Source organism: Sus scrofa, chromosome 6 (genome assembly GCF_054392235.1).
Source record: "Sus scrofa isolate SSC_HxYL_T2T_F1_AM1 chromosome 6, Sscrofa_HxYL_maternal_Yorkshire_Landrace_v2.0, whole genome shotgun sequence".
Classification (NCBI taxonomy): domain Eukaryota; kingdom Metazoa; phylum Chordata; class Mammalia; order Artiodactyla; family Suidae; genus Sus; species Sus scrofa.
In genome coordinates, this window is record NC_139388.1 from 51457926 (window position 1) to 51477291 (window position 19366).

The 19366-nt window shown below is 56.2% G+C and overlaps 3 protein-coding genes across 18 annotated transcripts in view; 2 read left to right on the forward strand and 1 right to left on the reverse strand.

Moving 5' to 3' along the window:
* The window catches only part of RYR1 (ryanodine receptor 1), a 117937-nt gene extending 116297 nt beyond the window's left edge, over window positions 1-1640 (forward strand). For both annotated transcript variants that reach the window (XM_084958575.1, NM_001001534.2), the window contains 5 exon segments: window positions 197-353; window positions 746-810; window positions 914-1014; window positions 1204-1255; window positions 1403-1640. In XM_084958575.1, coding sequence (XP_084814701.1) covers window positions 197-353; window positions 746-810; window positions 914-1014; window positions 1204-1255; window positions 1403-1498 — 471 coding nt within the window. In that variant the 3' untranslated portion in view covers window positions 1499-1640.
* The window catches only part of NFKBIB (NFKB inhibitor beta), a 1076695-nt gene that overhangs the window by 820821 nt on the left and 236508 nt on the right, over window positions 1-19366 (forward strand). The gene's annotated exons all lie outside the window — the stretch shown is intronic.
* Window positions 1724-19349, reverse strand: MAP4K1 (mitogen-activated protein kinase kinase kinase kinase 1). 15 transcript variants are annotated; one of them, XM_084960560.1, is made up of 32 exons: window positions 19232-19349; window positions 18065-18131; window positions 17839-17896; window positions 17615-17705; window positions 16864-16928; window positions 14934-14989; window positions 14802-14849; window positions 14600-14642; window positions 14432-14504; window positions 13599-13730; window positions 13120-13182; window positions 12929-13010; window positions 12338-12454; window positions 12034-12112; window positions 11225-11283; window positions 11102-11145; window positions 10973-11017; window positions 10452-10494; window positions 9848-10010; window positions 9672-9733; window positions 8996-9080; window positions 8062-8138; window positions 7909-7969; window positions 7043-7151; window positions 6894-6952; window positions 6607-6710; window positions 5890-6064; window positions 5566-5628; window positions 5153-5242; window positions 4997-5067; window positions 3867-3922; window positions 1724-1883 (listed from the first exon to the last, which is right to left on the reverse strand). In XM_084960560.1, exons 3-32 carry the CDS (start codon window positions 17855-17857, stop codon window positions 1814-1816), a joined length of 2304 nt encoding a protein of 767 aa, XP_084816686.1. In that variant the 5' UTR covers window positions 17858-17896; window positions 18065-18131; window positions 19232-19349; the 3' UTR covers window positions 1724-1813. The 15 variants fall into 15 exon arrangements, with proteins under 15 accessions (XP_084816686.1, XP_084816683.1, XP_084816673.1 ...); XM_084960557.1 differs by having other exon boundaries at window positions 9672-9754; XM_084960547.1 differs by having other exon boundaries at window positions 9672-9754; window positions 18065-18184; window positions 19232-19348.

Consider the following 19366-nt stretch of genomic DNA (forward strand, 5'->3'; position numbering starts at 1 on the left):
CCCTATCACAACCCTGATCGTTTCTGGGCTGTCACTATCTGATGCCAAGCTTGTGAGCCCTGTGAGTGCAGGGTTCAGGGCTGTCTCAGTCATTGCCACGCGAGCGCGCCCCAGGCAGCTCAGGGCCTTGTGGGTACTCAGTGAGTCGTCGAGTGATTGAATGTGTGACTAACGTGCTTCTTGCCCTGCTTTGCAGTGTTACCTGTTTCACATGTATGTGGGTGTCCGCGCTGGTGGGGGCATTGGGGACGAGATCGAGGACCCAGCAGGAGATGAATATGAGCTCTACCGGGTGGTCTTTGACATCACCTTCTTCTTCTTCGTCATCGTCATCCTGTTGGCCATCATCCAGGGTCAGTGCCTTGCCGGGGCTGTGGGAGTGGGGGCTCCGTGGCCAGAGGCAGACCAGCTCCTTTCAGCGTGCAGGCCCAGGATCCACTTGGCATGAATGCAAAGCCTGGTTCTGCCTCTCCCTACTGTGACACATGGGGCAAGTCACCTCTCTGAGCCTGTTTCTCCGTCTGTAACATGGGGTTATTAATTATACTAGCTGTGAGAATTCAGTCAGTTCATAGGGGGTAAGTGGCTGGCTCATGATAAGTGCTCAGGAAGGGCTAGGTGTTATTATTTTTAGGAAGCAGGGTGCGATTAGGGAGATGGATGGGAGGCGAGGTAGGTAACCAGGAGAGGGAGGATGCTGAACTGGGTCAGAGGTTGGACGCCGACTTGCACCCTGCCACCTCAGGTCTGATCATTGATGCTTTTGGCGAGCTCCGAGACCAACAAGAGCAAGTGAGAGAAGATATGGAGGTAGGTCATGTCTAAGGGCGACCCACAGGGGTTATGGGACCGGTTCAGGGTAGGGGTGGGGGGTCGAATGGGCCTCGACTCTGATGTCTCCTGCCATCTGCAGACCAAGTGCTTCATCTGTGGCATCGGCAGTGATTACTTTGATACGACACCACACGGGTTCGAGACCCACACGCTAGAGGAGCACAACCTGGCCAATTACATGTGAGTGTGGACCCGCTGGCCAATCAGGAGGGTGGGGCGTGGCCACTGACAGCCAGCCAGGGGCTGGATCCTGGGCATCTGCTGGTTAGGGAAGGGGGTGTGGTGTCCATGGGGGTGGATTCCCAGCCAGCCAATCAGGAGAAGGTAAGGGTGGTCCTCACCTGTCTCCCGCTGCCCTCCCACCCCTAGGTTTTTCCTGATGTATCTGATAAACAAGGACGAGACAGAACACACGGGTCAGGTAAAGGGGTGTTAACGGGAGGCCAATGGGCAGGGACGTGGAGAATTATAATATAAGGGTAATCAGCAGGGGGCAGTAAAAAGCTCATATCAATATCAAGTGTTTGAAAATGTGACCAACTGACTCTTCCCCATCCCCCACCCCTAGGAGTCTTATGTCTGGAAGATGTACCAAGAGAGATGCTGGGATTTCTTCCCGGCTGGCGATTGTTTCCGCAAGCAGTATGAGGACCAGCTTAGCTGAGACACCCCCAGCTGGCCCCGCACCCCCACCTCAAGTGCCTTGTTTTCACAGCAAGCCCTTAGCCCCCCAAACCCTCCCCCCAAGGCAGCTAGGGGAGAGGTGACCATGCAGTGGAGAAATAAAGTCTGTGCTACACCCCTGACATCACTGTGTTGGATGGTTGATGTTCGGGCATCCCGGAATTCTGCCCTCCCCTCCTCCCCCCAGAAAACCAGGATGACAGCAGAGGCTGACGTCATGTTTATTGAGAGACAGGGGCACATCATGACCCCAGTTGGTCAGGCTGCTTCCTAACTTCCCCTCCCCACCGGGGACTCATTCCTGGATGTAGAGGTTGCTGGGGGCAGTAGGATCATCTGCTGGACGTGTCTCTACCACCACAGGCCTGAGGAAGGAAAAGAAAAGTCAGGTCTTCAGTCATTCATTTCACAAAGTCGCTTATAGAGTCTGTGCCAGCAGACACAGTGAGCTAGAGCAGTGAATGAGCAGACACAGCCCTAACCCTTGGGGAGCTCAATCTAGAGCAGGAGAGCAACACGAATCAGTGAATTAAAGGCGTGCAAAGAAGCATGAGGCATACAGCAGGGAAACACAGGTCAAGGGGTCACTGAAGAATGGATGGTGGAGCCTGCAAGAGGCTCAGGAGGGAACTGGGGGAAAGGGCAGGGAAGGGTGTTCTGGCAGAGAGATCAGCCTGGCAAAGAGCCTGGGGTGGGAGAGAACCTGGGGCTTGACTACAGACATCCTGATTTTATGGGCTGTGGCCAGGATTGGGATTTATCTTGAGTCCCCAGGAAGGTTTTGTTTAATTTTTTTTAGGGCCACACGTGTGGCATATGGAGGGTCCCAGGCAAGGGGTGGAATCAGAGCTGCAGCTGCTGGCCTACACCACAGCCACAGCAATATAACGCCGCATCTGAGCTGTGTCTGCGACCTACAGTGCAGCTCATGGCAATGCCGGATCCTTGATCCACTGAGTGAGGCCGGGGATTGAACCCGAATCCTCATGGGGACTAGTGGAGCCACAAAAGGAGCCATGACAGGAACTCCCTCCAGGAAGGTTTTAAACAGGTAGAAAGTGACACAATCAGATCTGATTTTAAAAGACGCCTCTGGCAGGTTGAAAGATCACAGAGATCCTTGAAGGGGCTCTCACTGGCTAAATCTGGGAGCATTTGTGCCTCAAAACAAACAACGATGGTAACAGATGATAACCCATAGAATAAAATGGAAATCCTTGAGACTATGCTGAAACACACACGCACACACACGCGCGCACACACACACACACACACGCACGCACACATGGTGGGAAAAGGATAGCTCTTTCCTACAGTAGAATGACAACTAAAAAATATAGAAGGAATGATAGAAACAGAAAATCACCATGTAGTAACGTCCCTAATAACATATGCAGACAAAAGTCATCGATGGTAAAAACTAGTGGGTGAAAGTCTGATGAGAAAGAGTAAACATATACAGTCTCAACATATGGCCCCAAAAGACACTTATTAATACACAGGAAACAAGAGTAACTTTCTAGTGGAGAAACTGACTCCACCTTAACCAATGACCAAAGATAACATCACCTGTAATGGGACAAACTCATCTGATGCACTGAGAAGGACACAGCATCACTTCTGTGATGTTCCTTCCCCAAACGCTTAGCCTGGAAACCTCAAACCCAACTGAGGGACATTCTGTAAAACAAATTTCCTGTCCTCTTCAAAAGTGTCAAGATCATGAAAAGCAAAGAAAGTCTGAAGGATGGTTCCAGACTCAAAGCTAAAGAAACATGACACTTAAATGCAGCCCATCATCCTGGATTATATCCTGGACCAGAAAAAAAAAAAAAAGGATTATTTTTTGGTTATAAAGGACAGTATTGGGACCACTGGTGAGACTTGAATGGGTGTGTGAATTAGAAAGTAGTGATATCTCAGTGTGAGGGCTGTGTTTACAGGAGTATGTCCTTGCCTTGTTTAGGAAACATACACTGATGTTTTTAGGGGTAAATGGGCCTCATGTCTGCAATTTACATGCAAAAAGAAAAAAATATATATGAAAGAGAGGAATAAAACAAATGTGGTTAAAAGATAGCCTGGGTGAGGGGGATACAGAATTTTAAAATTTATTTTTGCAACGGCTCTAAGAGTCTAAAGTTCTGTCCAAATAAAAAGTTACAATGAAAATTCCCCCTTGGCTGTTGGGTAGGCAATGGACTACAGGGGGGCAGAGACGGAAACAGGGAGACCGGGTGAGAGGAGTCCAGGCCAAAGATACAGGTGGTTAGGGACACTTCAGGATGCCCTCTCCACATCAGAAGCCCCCCCTCCCTGGTCCTCTGTCCCTTCCCTCAAGTCCATACCTGGGGGATCCAAGCAGACGGAAGGTGAGGGAGGGGTCTCTCAGCTCCTGCAGCAGCTGTGGGAGAAGGTACTGTGTCAGTGTCTAGAAGACTTTTCCCCTTTCCCTTAAAGACAGCAAGGCCAGGGGCTCTGAACGCCTCAGCACCAGAAATAACCATTCTTGCTAACACCACTCATCGGCTGTGTGACCTCAGGCAAGTCACTTAACCTCTCTGCACCTGACTACTAACCACTGAAATTGTAGTACCTACCTGATAGGTAATCACGAAGAGTAAGTACAAAACAAAAGTGTAAGGACAGAGTCTGACACAGAGCGTCCTATGAGCTAACCACTAGTTTGTTTTTTGTTTTGTTTTTGCTTTTTTTAGGGCTGCACTTGCAGCATATGGAGGTTCCCAGGCTAGGGATCAAATCGGAACTACATCTGCTAGCCTACACCACAGCCACAGCAATGTGGAACCTGAGCCTCGTCTGTGACCTACACCACAGCTCATGGCAATGCCAGATCCTTAACCCACTGAGTGAAGCCAAGGATCAAACCCACATACTTGTGGATACTAGTCGAATTCGTTACCACTGAGCCACAACAAGAACTCCTTGTTTGTTTGGGGGGTTTTATTCCTTTTTTTTTTTTTTTTTTTTTGGCTGCACCACAGCATGTGGAAGTTCCCCAGGCCAAGGATCGAACCCACGCCACTTCAGCAACCGGAGCCACTGCAGTGACAACGTCAGATGCTTAACCCACTGCACCACAAGAGAACTCCTAAGCACTAGTTTTCACTCCATTTTCCAGATGAGAACAGTGAGGCACAGGAAGATTCAGTCACTTGCCTAAGGTCATTCGGCTGGATTCCAACCCAGGCAGCCAGGTCCATGGTCTTAACCCACATATCTCTAGAGTAACCCCATTTTATAGTTGGGAACCTGAGGCTCAGAGAGAAAAAAAGTCCCTTACACACAGTCACATAGTGGCCCTGGATGAGTTCTGGACTTAAGAGACACTGGGGTGGAGAAGGGGACCTGTCTGAACTGCCTGGAGGATGCTTCTCCTCCAGGACTTCCGCCCTGACCCCGTCCTCCCAGTCCACCTGAGGAAGGAGGTGTCAGGGGCTGGGATGGAGGAACTTACCTGGTCTGAGCCTAGAGCCCACACCTGCACGCCATGCTTCCAGAAGGCTTGCAGCCGCCCCCCGACCACAGCTGGGAGGAAAGCAGTACCTGTTACCCATGGGTTTCACGCAAGCTTCCAACCTGGACCCCCCAGCCCTACCATTCCCGCACATACCCACGGCCTCCACTGCTTCAGTCATAGGGATCTCTGGAGTTCGAAGCCCCCGGACCGGGGCCCCGTCTGGGGTCACCAGCTTCAGAGACCCTAGGAGGTAGAGAGGCTTTTTTTTTTTTCCTGGCCGCACCCGCGGGGTACAGAAGTTCCCAGGCCAGGGATAGAACCCTCGCTGCTGTAGCCGCAGCTGCAGCAACAGGGCATCCTTAATCGGCTGCACCACGGGGGAACTTCCGAGAAGGGGCTTTAAGAAGGACTTAGAAAGTTGCTGAGGGACCAAACAATAAATTCTATGTAAGAAGCAGAGCAGGATGGGCAAGGATCAGAGCGGCTCAGCCTTTCTGAGAGGGATGGAGGTCTGGGGGTCGAAGACCCAAGAACTGTTGGAGAAAGAGGGGGAGAAGGGTCCTTACCATCCATCAACACCATCACTTTGTCTTCCTCAACCTGAGTCACCTGTACTGGTCCCTTGTGTTCTGCTTGAGAAGCGAAGGTTCAAGGACCCATTCCACCTCATTCCGCCTTCCTCGCTAGGCACCCTCTTCATTCCCAAGCCAGCAGGACACCCGGTCCATCATAGGGTTCCCCACCGTCCATCATCCATCCCACCTATTAGGTCTGCCCGTCGTTCTTCCGCCCCTCTCCTTCCAAGCCCTTTCCCAATTACGCCTCAGGCTAAGCACCGCCCAGCCGCCCAAACTGGTAAGCCCATCCCTCCCAGAGCCTGGCCCACTCACCTGTGCTCATCTCGCCCAGCCAGCAGGAAAGCGCGCCGAAGCGCACGGTGTGGAAGAGCACCGACTTGGCCGGCCGCCCGGGGCTCACGCCGATGCACACAGCGGGCAGCTCGGAGCCTGGCCCGGTCAGCAGTGCGAACACCGGCAGAGGCGTGGGTAGGGGGAACAGCACCTGCTGCGGGCCGCACGGGGAGGGGCGGGCTCAGAGGAGGCTGGGGGCGGGGCCCGAGGGGGTCGGGGTCTCGGAGGACAGCCGGCCGGGGGTCTTCCGAGGTATTTCCTAAGCCCTCCTCGGTCTCGGGAGGTGCCATCTAGAACCTTCAGGGGGTGAGGCCGCTTTGGCTTAGAAATAGACGGGGAGGGCCCCCGAGGGGGCGTGGCTTCCGCTTGGGGGCGTGCCGCCTTGGGGAGAGAAAAGCAAGACTCTCCAGGTGGGGTGGCCTCGAAGGCAGCAGTCTCGGAAAAGACTCTCGGGGACCTTAATGGGGTCTCGTAAGAGACCCGGGGCGGCGACATAATTAGGCCAGAGGTGAGGGGCTGGGGGTTCGGAATCCGGAAGACCTCAGAAGGAGGAGCCTCCAGGGAGCGGGATCTGGGGAAGTTGGGGGCGGGGCCGCAGGTGGAAGCCCGGCTTCGCGGAGCTCTGCCCCGAAGCGTGGGGTTGAAGGCCCGAGCCACCGAACAGGGCAAAGTCCCCAGCGTCTACAGGCCCCCTACCCGGACCAGCAGGAACTTGTTCATGGGCTGATACCACTGAAGCAAGACCACGGATGTCTCCAATGCCCCACACAGGAACGGGCCCCCGGAGCTCGCGCCCTCCGCTGTGGAGGTAGGTAAGGACGGGTTAGGGTTACTCCTCTCTCCCCTGCCCCGCTCCCCCCTCAAAGGCCACACATCTTTCCCCGGGCTCTGTTCACCCTGCCTTAACGCCGCAACCCTCTCCCGTAGAAAGCCCCGGCCCCGGCCCCTCCCACTCCCTGCACAGCCTCGGGGTTCGCTCTCACCCACACAGCATGCCCGGCAGCCTTTGGTGTCCTGAATCTTAGTGGAGACCATGTTCTTCCTGCAGAAGAAAGTAGGCGGGCGTGAATGCGGGGAGGCACGGCAGGCATCAGGCATTAGAGGGGTCAAGGGTGCCTCTGGGGGCTGGTACCTTGCCAGTAGCCGGTGAGGACTAATGTGAGCGATGGGGTTGCCTGCTCTGGCCTCTTTCCGTTCCAGCAGGCCCAGGATGCTGTGCGAATACAAGTAGGGGGTCTTCCCTGCAGTGTGTGTGCAGAGGAAAAGCAGGCAGTTAGAGGGCGCTGCACTCTTCCCCCAGCCCTTGGAAACGCCCAAGCCTTCAAGTCTCCAGCATCTTTATTTATTATTTTTCATTCAACAGATTTTAAATGCCCACCATAGAGCAGGCACTGTGCCCGCCTCCAGGGTAAACTAGGTGTTCCCTGTCCTCGTGGTGCCTGTAGCCACGTGAGAAATGGTGGACACTTCTCCAGTCAAATGAATTTACGCATATTACAAAGTCTAAAGGGAAAAAAAAAAATCTAGAAATTCTGCCAAAGTGTGTCATCACAGGTGTGACATCAGTGGGCTCACGAGGTCTATTTGGCTGGGCGTCTTCCTCAAAAATGAGAAATGCTTTTACACAAAGTTTGTAAAACAATGACACAACATTTTAATCTACAGCTTGCTCACACTATTTTAGTGGGAATAAGTACGAATGATCATCTGAACATCAAAGAAATGTAAAGACTAACTTCTTGTGGAAATTACTTCCAAACTGACTTGAGAGAGAGGAACTACTGTGAGCCCCATTTGGCAGATGGGGAAACTGAGGCTCGGGGAGCAGAGGTCTCTTGCGCCAAGTCCCATATTGAAAATGTGGCGAGAATTGCAACTGTGGGCTCTGTGAAAGGGGAAGCCAAATTTTTTTCAGCTGTGCCTGTCTGTTTCCCAACTCCCTGACCCTTGACCCCCTAAGTTCTGACCCTCACCCCTCCCACCCAAGCCCAGGCAGACCTGAGAGAGACATGAGGACATTGTTGATGGAGTACACCCAGGTCGTCCGGCTAGAAAAGAGCTGCAGAGGATGGGGGAGATGGGTCCTGTAAGACCCCAGCCCCCCCCAACTCCAGCCCCCACCCTTGGCCCACCCTAGGTGCTGCCCCTCACCATCTCCAGCGTGGCCTCCTGGTCATTTCGGTTCAGGATGAAAATGCCTTCCTCGGCCCCCAGGAGCAGGTGCTGGTCTGGGGGGACAGATATGAGGATGTTGGGACCTGCCTCATCACCATGGGGGACTTCCTGGACCTCCACCTCTGACCCCAAACACTGTGACTGTTCCCTAGCCCTGACACTCAATTCTCTACTCTCCCCTGACACTGACACTTCTGGCTTCTGTTTCCCCAAATCTGAACTCAAACCCTGACCCGTTCCCTTGAGCTCCTCTCATTCTCAGCAGCCTCGGGCTTCCCCCGTTCCGGTGGTTCTTCCATCTCTGACCTGTCAATCCTTACCCTTTGTCCCCTCAATTCCAACCCCAGCATCAGATGTACCTCCCCAGATAGCCCTCTAAATTCTGTCCCTCTTTCTCTCCATTTTGGTCCCTGAATGCTAATCTTATCTCAACACTGATCCTAAAATTCAGACACCCGGCATGTGGCCTCTGCCCAGCGTGACTCTGCAAACTCTACTACTGCTCCCTCAGCATTTGCCCCCCAGTGATGTCTCCACATCTTGACTTCCAGACTCTGTCCTTTTCTGCTGCATTCTAATCCCTAAACTCCTGACCCCAAAGTGCTAATCTGGGTCTCTCGACCATGAACTTCCAACTGAGGTTAACGGGGGTCCAACTGTCCCATCCTGTACCCCAGACTCTGACCCTTCTGCTGTATCTGACACTCCTGGCCTCCAAATTCTCATTTTCCTAGTTGTCCCTCTCAAACTCATCTCCACTCTACCCATCTTTGATCCCTAAACCCCAACTGTAACTCCTGGCTCCACCCCGGCCTTGGCTCAGCTGCTCCCCACCCTGGGAGGACCCTCTGTGCCATCGATTAAGGGCCCTCCCGCCACCACCTTCTCGGTGACCCTCGTGACTGCTCACCTTTGGTGGAGGGGTGTGTCCAGGCGGCCGTGCTGTGGATCCGGAGGGGGCAGCCATTGAACAACTTCACGAGGAGGGCACATCCCTGGGGGGGGGCACGGGGGCCACAGGGGCCGGGCAGCGGCAGATCCAGCAAAGGGGAAGAGGGCGCAGGAAGGTGCAGCGGTTAAGATGCCGAAGCAACGGTGCCGAGAGGTTCAAGTCCTGGCCCTGCCCCCTCAAAGCTTTATGACCTTGGAAAGCTCTGTGTCTTGGCTCCCTCCTTTCAAAATGTGGGGCAATACCCAGCTCTTCAGGTTGTAGCTCAGCGATCCCTGGCCTTGCTCAGTGGGTTAAGGAGCTGGTATTGCCACGAGCTAGCTCGGATCTGGCATGGCTGTGGCTGTGGCTGTGGTGTAGGCTGGCAGCTATAGCTCCCATTCGGCCCCTAGCCTGGGAACCTCCATGTGCCGTGGATGCAGCCCTAAAAACAAAACAAAAAACCACCTGGCTCTGTGCTACCTCCTTTTAGCTGTGAAGGTACACACCAAGCAAAAATAGAACAGTGCCCGGCACAAAGCAATAACCTACAAGTGTCACCTGTCACCATTATAAGTCTCCCCAGCCCTACCCCGCCCCCCACCAGGCATTCCCAGCGCCACCCAGAAGTATGAGTCTTCAGCCCGTCTGGTCTCACCTTTCTCTTCATCTTTTCCTTCTTGGGGGGCAACAGGGGGGGCTGGTCTGGCTCCCGGGGGGCTGGGTTCCAGAGTGAAGGTTCTGAGATGGGGTGGGGAAGATCAGCCCCCAAAGCCCCCCTCCCCCAACCCAGGCCCTACCTCTGTCCCCCTCCCACCCAGCCCACCCTGTTACCTGAGTGGGCAGTGAGGTGGGGGCTGCGGGTAGCTGGGGGAGGTCCAAGATGGGGGGTGCGTGGGGGAGGCCCACTGGCACACCGGACCAGCACCCCAGGGCTCAGCTGCCCCTCATCTCCAGTGCCCCCAGGACCCTCATCGGATGGAGAACGGAACTTGGGCTTTGGAGACAGAGAAGGAAGGTGGGGAAACCCATTAGATGATCCCAGAGAGAAGCCGCCCTGCACTCTGCCTCCGCCAGAGCTGCCATCAGGCCACGGCTCTGACCTTTTCCATGACGTCCCACCACCCCTCCAGCCTTCGTCTCTAACCCACGCCCCGACGGCAGGCAACACACTCCAGCAGCTAAAGGGTTCATGCTGGTGCAGCAGGGAGTTCGGAGGACCAGCCACTGTCCGTGTCCATCCAGCTGAATATTCTGAGTCCCACCCCCAGGTTCAGGGAGGCCACTTCCAGATACCAATGTGCTCACCACCCAGAGTCTTCCCAGACTTCAGGGGACCTGGTATCCCAGACGGGAGCCCTAGAGAGCTCCAGTCCCAGCGTCTCTGGACCCTGGCCTCCTGGCCCCCAGTCTCCCAGCTCGGGGCCCAGAGCCTTACCTTGGGGGGCAGTGGAGGGGGCGTGTCTTCTGCAGGGGTGGGGCTGCAACACAAAGATGGGGTGAGCAGGTTCGGGGTGTGGGGATCAGGGAGGACTGGCGTGGGTCGGGGCTGGCGTTCAGAGCTCAGGAGGGTCAGAGGGCGGCTCGGTCTGGGCTGGAGCTAAGGGTTTAAAGGACTGATAACTACGCCCATAATCGTACAAGTAACTCTAGGCTAGCAAGGGCTGGCGACATATCAAGGCTCTGCATCTTCACACCTGCTTAGTGACACAGATCACGTGAGCTCCCGGGGGTCTCGCTTGGTGCTGGGTGCACCGCACGCGAACCTATCACCGACGAGATGTGTGGCGGGGACGGGTGGGCCCTGAGGTTGACACAGGCCTGGGGCTGGGGCAGATGGGGGCCTCGGCTGATGGCTGGGGTTGAGGCCAGGGGTGAAGGAAGGTGGGAGCGTGGAGGGCCGGGTCTGGGGTCAGAGGCGAGGTGGGGGTGGGGCGGGGGTCCGAGGAGCTCTCTTACATGTCCACATCGTCGTAGTCATCGTCGGACTCGGACTGGTGCCTCCTGGGGAGGGACAGGCGTGAGCCTCAGGCCATTCCCACACACAGTCCAGCCCCCCCCCCCCCCGCCACCGCGAGGGTCCCTGACCTAGGACTGCTGCTCCTCAAGTCTCCAGGGGGCTGTAAGTGAGCCTGCGGGATAGTAAAGGGTCAGTGGTGGCCAGGGAGCGGGGAGGGCGGCGGGGCAGCAGCGGCGGTGGAGGCCTCTCACCGTGTTGGCCGTGGGTCTGGACTCCATTCCTCTGAGCCTCCTGAACTCCATGTGCCGCCCTGGGGGGGTGGGGGGTGATGGAGACACACAGTGAGCTGGGGACAGGGTTTGGGAGCAGAAGACTAGAATTTGGGGGCAGGCTCTCAGGGCAGGCGCACCCCTAGCGGGGACAGATCTTGGTTTACAGGCGCCTCATCCAGTGGTCAGCTTTGGGGTTTTTTTTGGTCTTTTTAGGGCTGGTGGCATATGGAAGTTCCATAGGCTGGGGGTCTAATTGGAGCTGCAGCTGCTGGCCACAACCCCAGCAATGCAGGATCTGAGCTGCGTCTGTGACCTACGCCACACCTCATGGCAACACCTGATCCCTGATCCACTATCTGAGGCCAGGGATTGAACCTGCATCCTCATGGGTACTAGTTGGATTCGTTTCCACTGCATTGCAATGGAAGCTCCAGGAGTGGGTTTTTGAGATCAGGGAGGTAGGGGCTCAGCGTGGTTTTAGAGTGTTTTTAGGCTCTAGCTGGGTATCGGGCATCTGACCAAGATCTCTGGGCTCCCTGGGAGTCCTGGTGGCCATGGGAAGTCTCACGGGGTCTGCCTGCGGGTCAGAGAGGCAGGGTCTCTAGAGTGACTCAGTAGAGGAGGTGGTGATGAGGTTCTTGGGGGTCTCTGGTGGGGTCAGATGGTGATGGGGGTCTCCGGGGTCTGTCTGGAAGTGCTGAGCGTCTCTGGCAATCTGATGAGGGGCTGAGGGAGGGCTCTTGGATTACGGGGTCAGGTGTCCCCAAGCAGAAGGATTCTCTACTCACGACAGCAGTCCGCGTCTGGAGTCCCCAGGGAGCTGGATCGGTGGGTGGATCTGATCCGCCGCGGGATGGCGGGGGGCAGCTGGGCAGAGAAGTGGCGTGTCAGGCGCATGGCCCTCCAGCAGCCTCCACTGCCCTGTGGGCACAGCCTGGAGCCCTCGTCTCTACCATAACCTCTGCACCCCCAGCCCTGTGCCCAGGCCCCCTCCTCCCTGGCTTTTTCTTTCCTGAGAGAGGCAGCAAAGGAGCGCTCAAGCCTGAACAGAGGCAGGAGGTTCCAGGGGTTTGTCAGCCAAGGAGCCCTCACCTCAGGCTCCTCGTCTTCAATCTCGCCCCCAGGGGCCCCCTTCCCGGGGTTCCTCAGCTTGTCGAGAAGATCTAGGATCAGGCCTCTGTTTAGCCCAGGCTGGGACACCAGCTGATGCTGGGGAGGAGATGGGGGTGTCAGCACACCGAGGGCTGGGGAGGGGGACAGGATTGGGACAGGGGCTCCAGAACCCATCTGGGGGAGTCAGGAGGGGAAGCTGCCAACAGAAGAAGAAGACAGGGGTCTCTGAGGCGTCTGAAGGGATTCGAGGAATTTAAGGGAGTTGGAGAATCCCAGAGGTGTCTTAGGGGGAACCGGGGTTCCCCCTCGGAATCCCAGAGTCCACCCAGGAATGGGTCCTGAAGCCCTTGGGAAGTTGCGAGCTTTAGGAACACAGTGACTCTTGGGCAAAGGCCTGGGGTATAACCTGGAGGGTCTTAGGGTGGGTCCTGGGGGATTCGGAGGGGCTGGGGACTCTGAAAGGGCACGGAGGTTCTGTGGAACGAAATTAGCCACGTTCTAGAGAGCTGTGGGAGGCCCTGGTGTCCTGGGGGTGAGGCTGGGAAGGCTTCTCAGGGAGGGGGGCTTTACACTGAGCATCTTGGTGGCGCCAGGTCGTTTCTTGGGGTTCTTGGTGAGGGTGACTTTGACAAAGTTGTGGAAGGCAGCCGACCTTGGGAGGAAGAAGGCAAGTTCTGGGGTGACAGGACCGGAGACCGTCCCATCAGACACCACCCCCCACTCTGCCCTCCCTCTCCCCCCTTCCCATCGGCCTCTCTTACCATTTGCCTTTTTCCTTTAGCCTCGGGGGCTGGTAGCCACTCTTGGTCATGAGGAAGAGAACTCTAGAAGAGTAAGGACAGAACAGGGGTTCAGACCTCCAGGGGACATCAGACCTCATGGCTTGAGGGGGCCCCTCATAACACCAAGGTTAGCAGAAAGCAAAGTGAGGGACCGCGTGAGAAGGATCCGGTGTTACAACAACCCAGGGTGCCACCTCCAGGGGACACTGCTCAGCACATCACAGATGCCAGCAGTCTCAGACGGAGCCTCAAGACAGGGCTCCTTGCACTGGGGGCTTCCTGCGTGGAGGGCTGGGGGGAAGGGCTTTCTGGGTTGAGGGGCTCCTGAGGGTCTCAGATTGAGCTCCAAGGAAGGTGGGGTCTCCTGTAGGGGGTCTTGATGTGGGGAAGCAGGTAGGGGTTCACGGGCAGAGTTGAGTGGGGTCTCTGGGACCAGGGGACCCGCCACATCTGCCTACCTGAGAGGGTGCACATCAAAGAATGGTGGCTGTAGCTCAGCTAATTCGATGGCAGTGATGCCCAGGGACCAGATGTCACACAGCTCATTGTATCCCCCCTTCAGGGCCACGGCTGCCACTTCCGGAGCCATCCTGGGGGTAACACAAGGAGGGGGAGGGAAGAATCTTTGGTCGGGGGTGGGCAGGAAAGAAACAGAGAGAGAAGGAGAATGGGCATAGAGAGAGCCAGATGCAGAAACATAAGGATGGAGAGAGACAGAAATAAAGCCAGAAAGAGGTAGAGGCAGAAAAATACAGACAGACAGGAAGAGACAGACAGACAGAGAGACAAACGTGGACAGAGAAAGAAAGACAGGGAGGAGTTCCCGTTGTGGCTCAGTGGTTAATGAACCCGACTAGCAACCATGAGGATGTGGGTTCGATCCCTGGCCTCGCTCAGTGGGTTAAGGATCCGGTGTTGCCGTGAGCTGTGGTGTAGGTGGCAGATTCGGTTCGGATCCTGCATTGCTGTGGCTGTGGTGTCGGCTGGCGGCTACAGCTCCGATTCGACCCCTAGCCTGGGAACGTCTATATGCCGCAGCTGCGGCCCTGAAAAAAAAAAAGAAGCAGAGATCAGGATAAAAGTCAACCCCAAGACTGCAAGGCCCAGGTGCAGGGGGCACAGAGACCTGGGTAAATGGAAAACTCAAAAGAGAGCCAAAGAGAAACCAGAACATTCCACAGAGAAAGGCAGAAGGAAGGCAAAATGCCAGGATGAAGATTCCCAGAGATCCAGGGTGGGAAAAGCCACTGTGCCCCACCCCACCCCTAGCCGCCAGCCAGGTGCCCCTCACCAGTAAGGTGTCCCGATGAAAGAGAGGCGTCGAGCCAGAGTGGCCCCAATCTGAGCCGAGATACCAAAGTCAGCTGGAGACAGAGGGAGAAACACAGTAACCCGGGGTCCCCTGGCCCCTCAGGCCCCCAGTCGGTCCCTTTCCACAACCCCGCGCCCAGCCACTCACCCAGTCTGACCTCCCCAGCATCATTGATGAGGATGTTGGCTCCCTGGAAAAGAGGGCGGATTAGAGGCTGTCAGAGATACCCCCCCCTGCCCAGTCCACTGCTGCCTCCACTCCCTGGCCCCACAGCACCTGAAGCCCTGCAAGCATCACTCCTATCTCTTGCCCCTGCCCCGCCAAGGCCACCTTCCTGCCCCTAGACCACCTTGATGTCCCGGTGTATCTTCTTCTGTGAGTGCAGATAGGCCAGTCCCTGGAGAGGAAGGCGGGGGTTATGAGTGTCCGGGGCCTGAAGTGGGGCCCTGCCCCTACCCAAGCTCGCCCAGCATCTCCTCACCTGGAGCACTTCCCGGCAGACGTAGCTGATCTGCAGCTCTGACAGGGGGCCTGTCACTGCAAAGGTCACCGAGACACAGCATTGGGGGGGGGGCCAGGAAACCTGGCCCCACAAGCCCCTGGTCACCACCCCCACCAGCTGCGGATGCCACACGGGGACAGGGAAACAGGATGGGACAGGTGGGAGAAGGAGGCAGAGGAGTATCAGGGACAGAGAGAGGCAGCGAGGCAGGGAACCGGAGGCTAGAGGGACAGAAGAAGAGTCATTAAACAGATATGGATTGCGTGTCTGCGGTGTGCCCGCCACCGTGGTAGGCGCCAGGGTAGAGTAGAGCTGTGTTCTCTGCCCTCGTGGAGAGAATATTCCAGTGGGGGAAACGGATGGGAGACAAAAGTAAACAGGTAAAATACACAGTACAAGATAAAATAAAGCAAGAAAAGACAACAGGAAATACGTGTGGGAAGGGGTATGACATTTTACACAGGGTGCTCGGCAAAGGCAACTCTGAGAAGGTGACAAGGGGAGCAGATCCACTCAGAAGGGGAACAAGATGAGCAAGTGCAAAGGCCCGGGGGTAGGAGGGTGCCCAGTGGGTCTGGAAGGCAGCAAAGTGGGTGCAGTGGAGGTGAGGCGGGTCAGCTTGAGGTGCTGGTGGGGGTCAGACTGAAGGGTCGTGATGAGAAATCTGGGCTTGTCGTTGGAGAGACCGGAAGGCACGGGAGAAAGAGAGAGAGAGAGAGAGAACCATGAACACATCCAAATTGAAGGAGAGAAACAAAGAGATGGTCAGAAACCAAAAAGTGGGAAAACTGGTACATTGAGAAAGAGGGAGGAGTTCCCTGGTGGCTCAGTGGGTTAGGATCCAGTGTTGTCCCTGCTATGGCTTGAGTCACTGCTATGGCGTGGGTTCAATCCCTGGCCTGGGAGCTTCCGCATGCAGTTAGGCACAGCCAAAAACAAAAACAAAACAAAACAAACAGAGAAAGAGAAAGAGACAGAGGGGGAGAAAGACACAAAGGGGTGGCGAGGATACCGTAGAAAGACAACAGACAGGAGTTCACGTGGTGGCGCAGCGGAAACAAATCCGACTAGGAACCTTGAGGTTTCAGGTTCGATCCCTGGCCTTGCTCAGTGGGTTAAGGATCCGGCATTGCCGTGAGCTGTAGTGCAGGTCGCAGACGCGGCTTGGATCCTGTGTTGCTGTGGCTGTGGTGTGGGCCAGCAGCTACAGCTCTGATTCGACCCCTAGCCTGGGAACCTCCATATGCTGTGGGTGTGGCGCCAAAAAAAAAAGAAAAAGAAAGAAAGAAAGACAACAGACAGAGTGGTCTGAGATCAGGTCTGACAGGCTGGCAGTGAGTCACTTCCTGTCTGTGGGCCTCAGTTTCCCCCGCCCCAAGAACTCCTTAATGAAGTCCTTCCTTTCCTGACATTTGAGGTCTTGGACTGGAAGGAAACAGGGAAACAGAGATGAGTGTCAGAAATTGAGAAGTGATCAGAGGCCTGCCCCCACCCTCCAACGCTCCATGAGTGAAGAGCAGGCTGAGAGAATCAGAAATGCATTCACTCATTAAGTAAACATGTGGGCACTGATGACGAGCCAGAAATGCAGAAATGCTCAAATGCAAGAACAGACCTTGGTGAGAAAATGCAGACGCAGAGGAAGATGGGTGGGGGAAGTGGAGGGGAACATGGCATACAGAAAGGCTGGAGCTGGACTCGCAGGCGCTGGAGGACACGGCTGGGGGCCCCTGGGTCACCACAGTAACCCTGGCATCACTGGGGCCAGGCCAGGCCCAGAGCAGGGGCTCATTGTGTGAAATATGGATCAGAAAGACAGTCCCGGGAGACACAAAGGCAGAGACAGGACAGGTGGATTGGAGGGGCAGGGGCTGCCTGGACCCTCCCCCGCTCCCGCTCTTCCCCTTACCTTGGTAGATGTCCTGGAGAGAACCAGCCCCACAGAATTCCATGCAGATCCAGAGCTTCTGCAGCCTGTTCAAGAGCAGAAATAATCAGAGCTGAAAAAAATGATTATTTATAGGACAGCTCCTGGCTCACTGTCCATCTTGTTCTAGGACAACAAAAACTTTAATGTAAGCGCCGTCGTCTATCTATTGCCCATCCGAGTGACCATCACCCCACTCCCATTTTATAGATGGGGAAGTTGAGACTCAGAGAGGAAATATACGTTTAGGGTCAAGTGGAATCAAAGCCAGGTCTTTGGGCTCCAGACCCATGGCATCCTCTGTTGTTCTATGCTAACCTGGGAGACAGGGCACGGGTCTCACAGGTTGTGGAAGTTCGATGGGGACAGAGGAGCCCAGGATGCCAGGTCTGGGGAACAGAGATCATGACCGAGGCATCTGGGATATTAATTGGGGGGTCAGGAAATTAAGGGGTTCACCTTCAGGAACAGAAAGTGAAAGTGGGGGACCTGAAGAGCAGGACGGTGAAAGATGCGTTTTAGGGGACTCGTTTTCAGGTTTGGTTACTATGAAGGGATCAACTGGAGGGCCCCCGGGTCAGAAATGAGAGTTCTGGATTGGAGATTCGATCTGGTCAAAAAAGTGGGACTTTGGTCCAGGATTGGAGGTCAGGTTAGGGGGTCCCCTGGTCAGGAACGGGAGTTTGGGGGTGGAGGCCGGGCTGGGTGCCAGGGCAGGTCTGGGGCTCATCACCAGAGATAACTGCCGTGGTAGGCCACGATGTTGGCGTGCCGACAGGTTTTCAAGATGAGGATTTCCTTCTGAAGTGTGGACACATCATCGTCTGCAAGGAAGGGCAGAAGAGAAAAGGCCGCTGCAGGGAGGGAGTGTGGGGAGGAGGGAGTCAGGGAGGGGGGGGCGCCACCATCCCGGGAGGTGGGGGGTGTGGGGAAGGAGCTCCTGGGTCCTGTCCTCACCAGGCTCCATCTTCACCATCTTCAATGCCACCAGGTCCCCCGTCACCTTGTCTCGAGCCTTGTAAAGGGGAAGTTGGCAGTCAGGCGGGCTCCATTTGCCTGAGTCCTCCTCAGCATCCCTGAACCAAAACCAGGGACCGGGACCCTCTCGCATCCCCTTCCCTTCTTGGGTCTCCCCCCAAAGGTCACTGGCTTGAGGGTGATGGAGAAGGACAGAGTTCCTCACCTTGAAGACTTCCCCATAGGTGCCGCCACCCAGCCGCTGCAGCAGGTCGTAGTGGTCCCGGGGATCCCTATTAAAAATGTCGGGGTCCACGAGGTCCATTCCTGGGGGCCAGAGCCGGGCCTGCGCCCAGGGGCCAGCAGGGCCTCAGGGCTCAGATCGCTGGCACCTCCCTCCCTCCCCACACGCCCTGCACCCGCCTTGCCTCCACCCGCTGTGGCCTCCCCCCTCCCCACTCTCGCTTCCTGCCCCAGCTCAGGGCTGTGCAGCCGGCTCCACCCCCTGTCCCCTGGGCCCTGAGAGCCTGTTAGGGGCAGCTTGCCTTGGGACCCAGGGGACCCCCCCCTTCACTTCCAGGCTGAATGTAAACCAGATGCAAACTATCTTAATTGTGACCCGGAGGGTGCCCTAACACTCCTTCCCCCATTCTGGGTGGCGGCCAAAAACTACAGTTGAACCTCAGCTGAGTGCTTGAGAGTTTGGCCACGACCGGGAGATGGCAGGTCTGCACAGAGATGGCCATGCAGTGTATGTCACTGTTCACCTGGAGCGCATACATGCACTTAGTGGTAACCCCTGTGCGGTGCAAAGGGCAGTCGATACGTGTGAAAGTACTCAGAGCATATACCTCCACATACATAACACATGCATGTGCATTCATGCCTGCAGTGTGAAGAATCTGCACATAACTCACGAGGCGCTCGCCTTCACCCACAAGACTGGAGCCTATAGGGACTGGGCGTGAGCTGTGGGGTTTCAGTAGCCTCTCACCCCGGCCATTGCCAGCAGAGCACAGCGGCTTTGCGGGCCGCTAACCCTGGCGTTAGGTTGGAGCTTGGGGACCCGGTTCAGGGCTGGAAACTGCGGTGCTCTAGATCCTGCCTCAGGGGTCGAGGCCTGGAGCAAAGGGGGCCTCCGAGAGCACCTTCCTCGGGACTTGGCCATGGCCCAAAGGGACTTCAACAAGTGCATTCCAACACAGTTTTGAGTTCACCACAGCGCGCAGCGCGACGTGCGTGCTCGCCGTCAGGGATTCACCTCCTTCCCAGGGACCTCGCGCGCACATCCCAGAGACTAGGACTGGGTACGCAAGGCCCGGGAAAAGCTCAGCCCCGCCTCCTCGCCTCGAGAGGGCGCCTGCGCACTGAACTAGACTGGTCTTTTACTCACGCCTTTGGTCCTGCTCAAGTGGAGCGTATGCGCACGCGCCAACTGCGCACGCTGGGAAGAAGTCACGTGGCAGCCGGAAAGCGCGGCAGCCGCAGCTAGAGCCTCCTCCATCTTCGCCTCCAGGGCTGGAGAGGA

Bases quoted from the DNA above. Each gene is read 5' to 3' on its own strand.
- MAP4K1 (XM_084960546.1), bottom strand. From the start codon at position 19,033: ATGCACTTGTTGAAGTCCCTTTGGGCCATGGCCAAGTCCCGAGGAAGG. The intron at 12,455-12,928 runs GTAAAGCCCCCC...TCTCCTCCCCAG, and splicing joins GCGCCACCAAGATGCTCAGT to CATCAGCTGGTGTCCCAGCC. The intron at 1,884-3,866 runs GTATGGACTTGA...TTCCTTCCTCAG, and splicing joins CGTCTGCTTGGATCCCCCAG to GCCTGTGGTGGTAGAGACAC.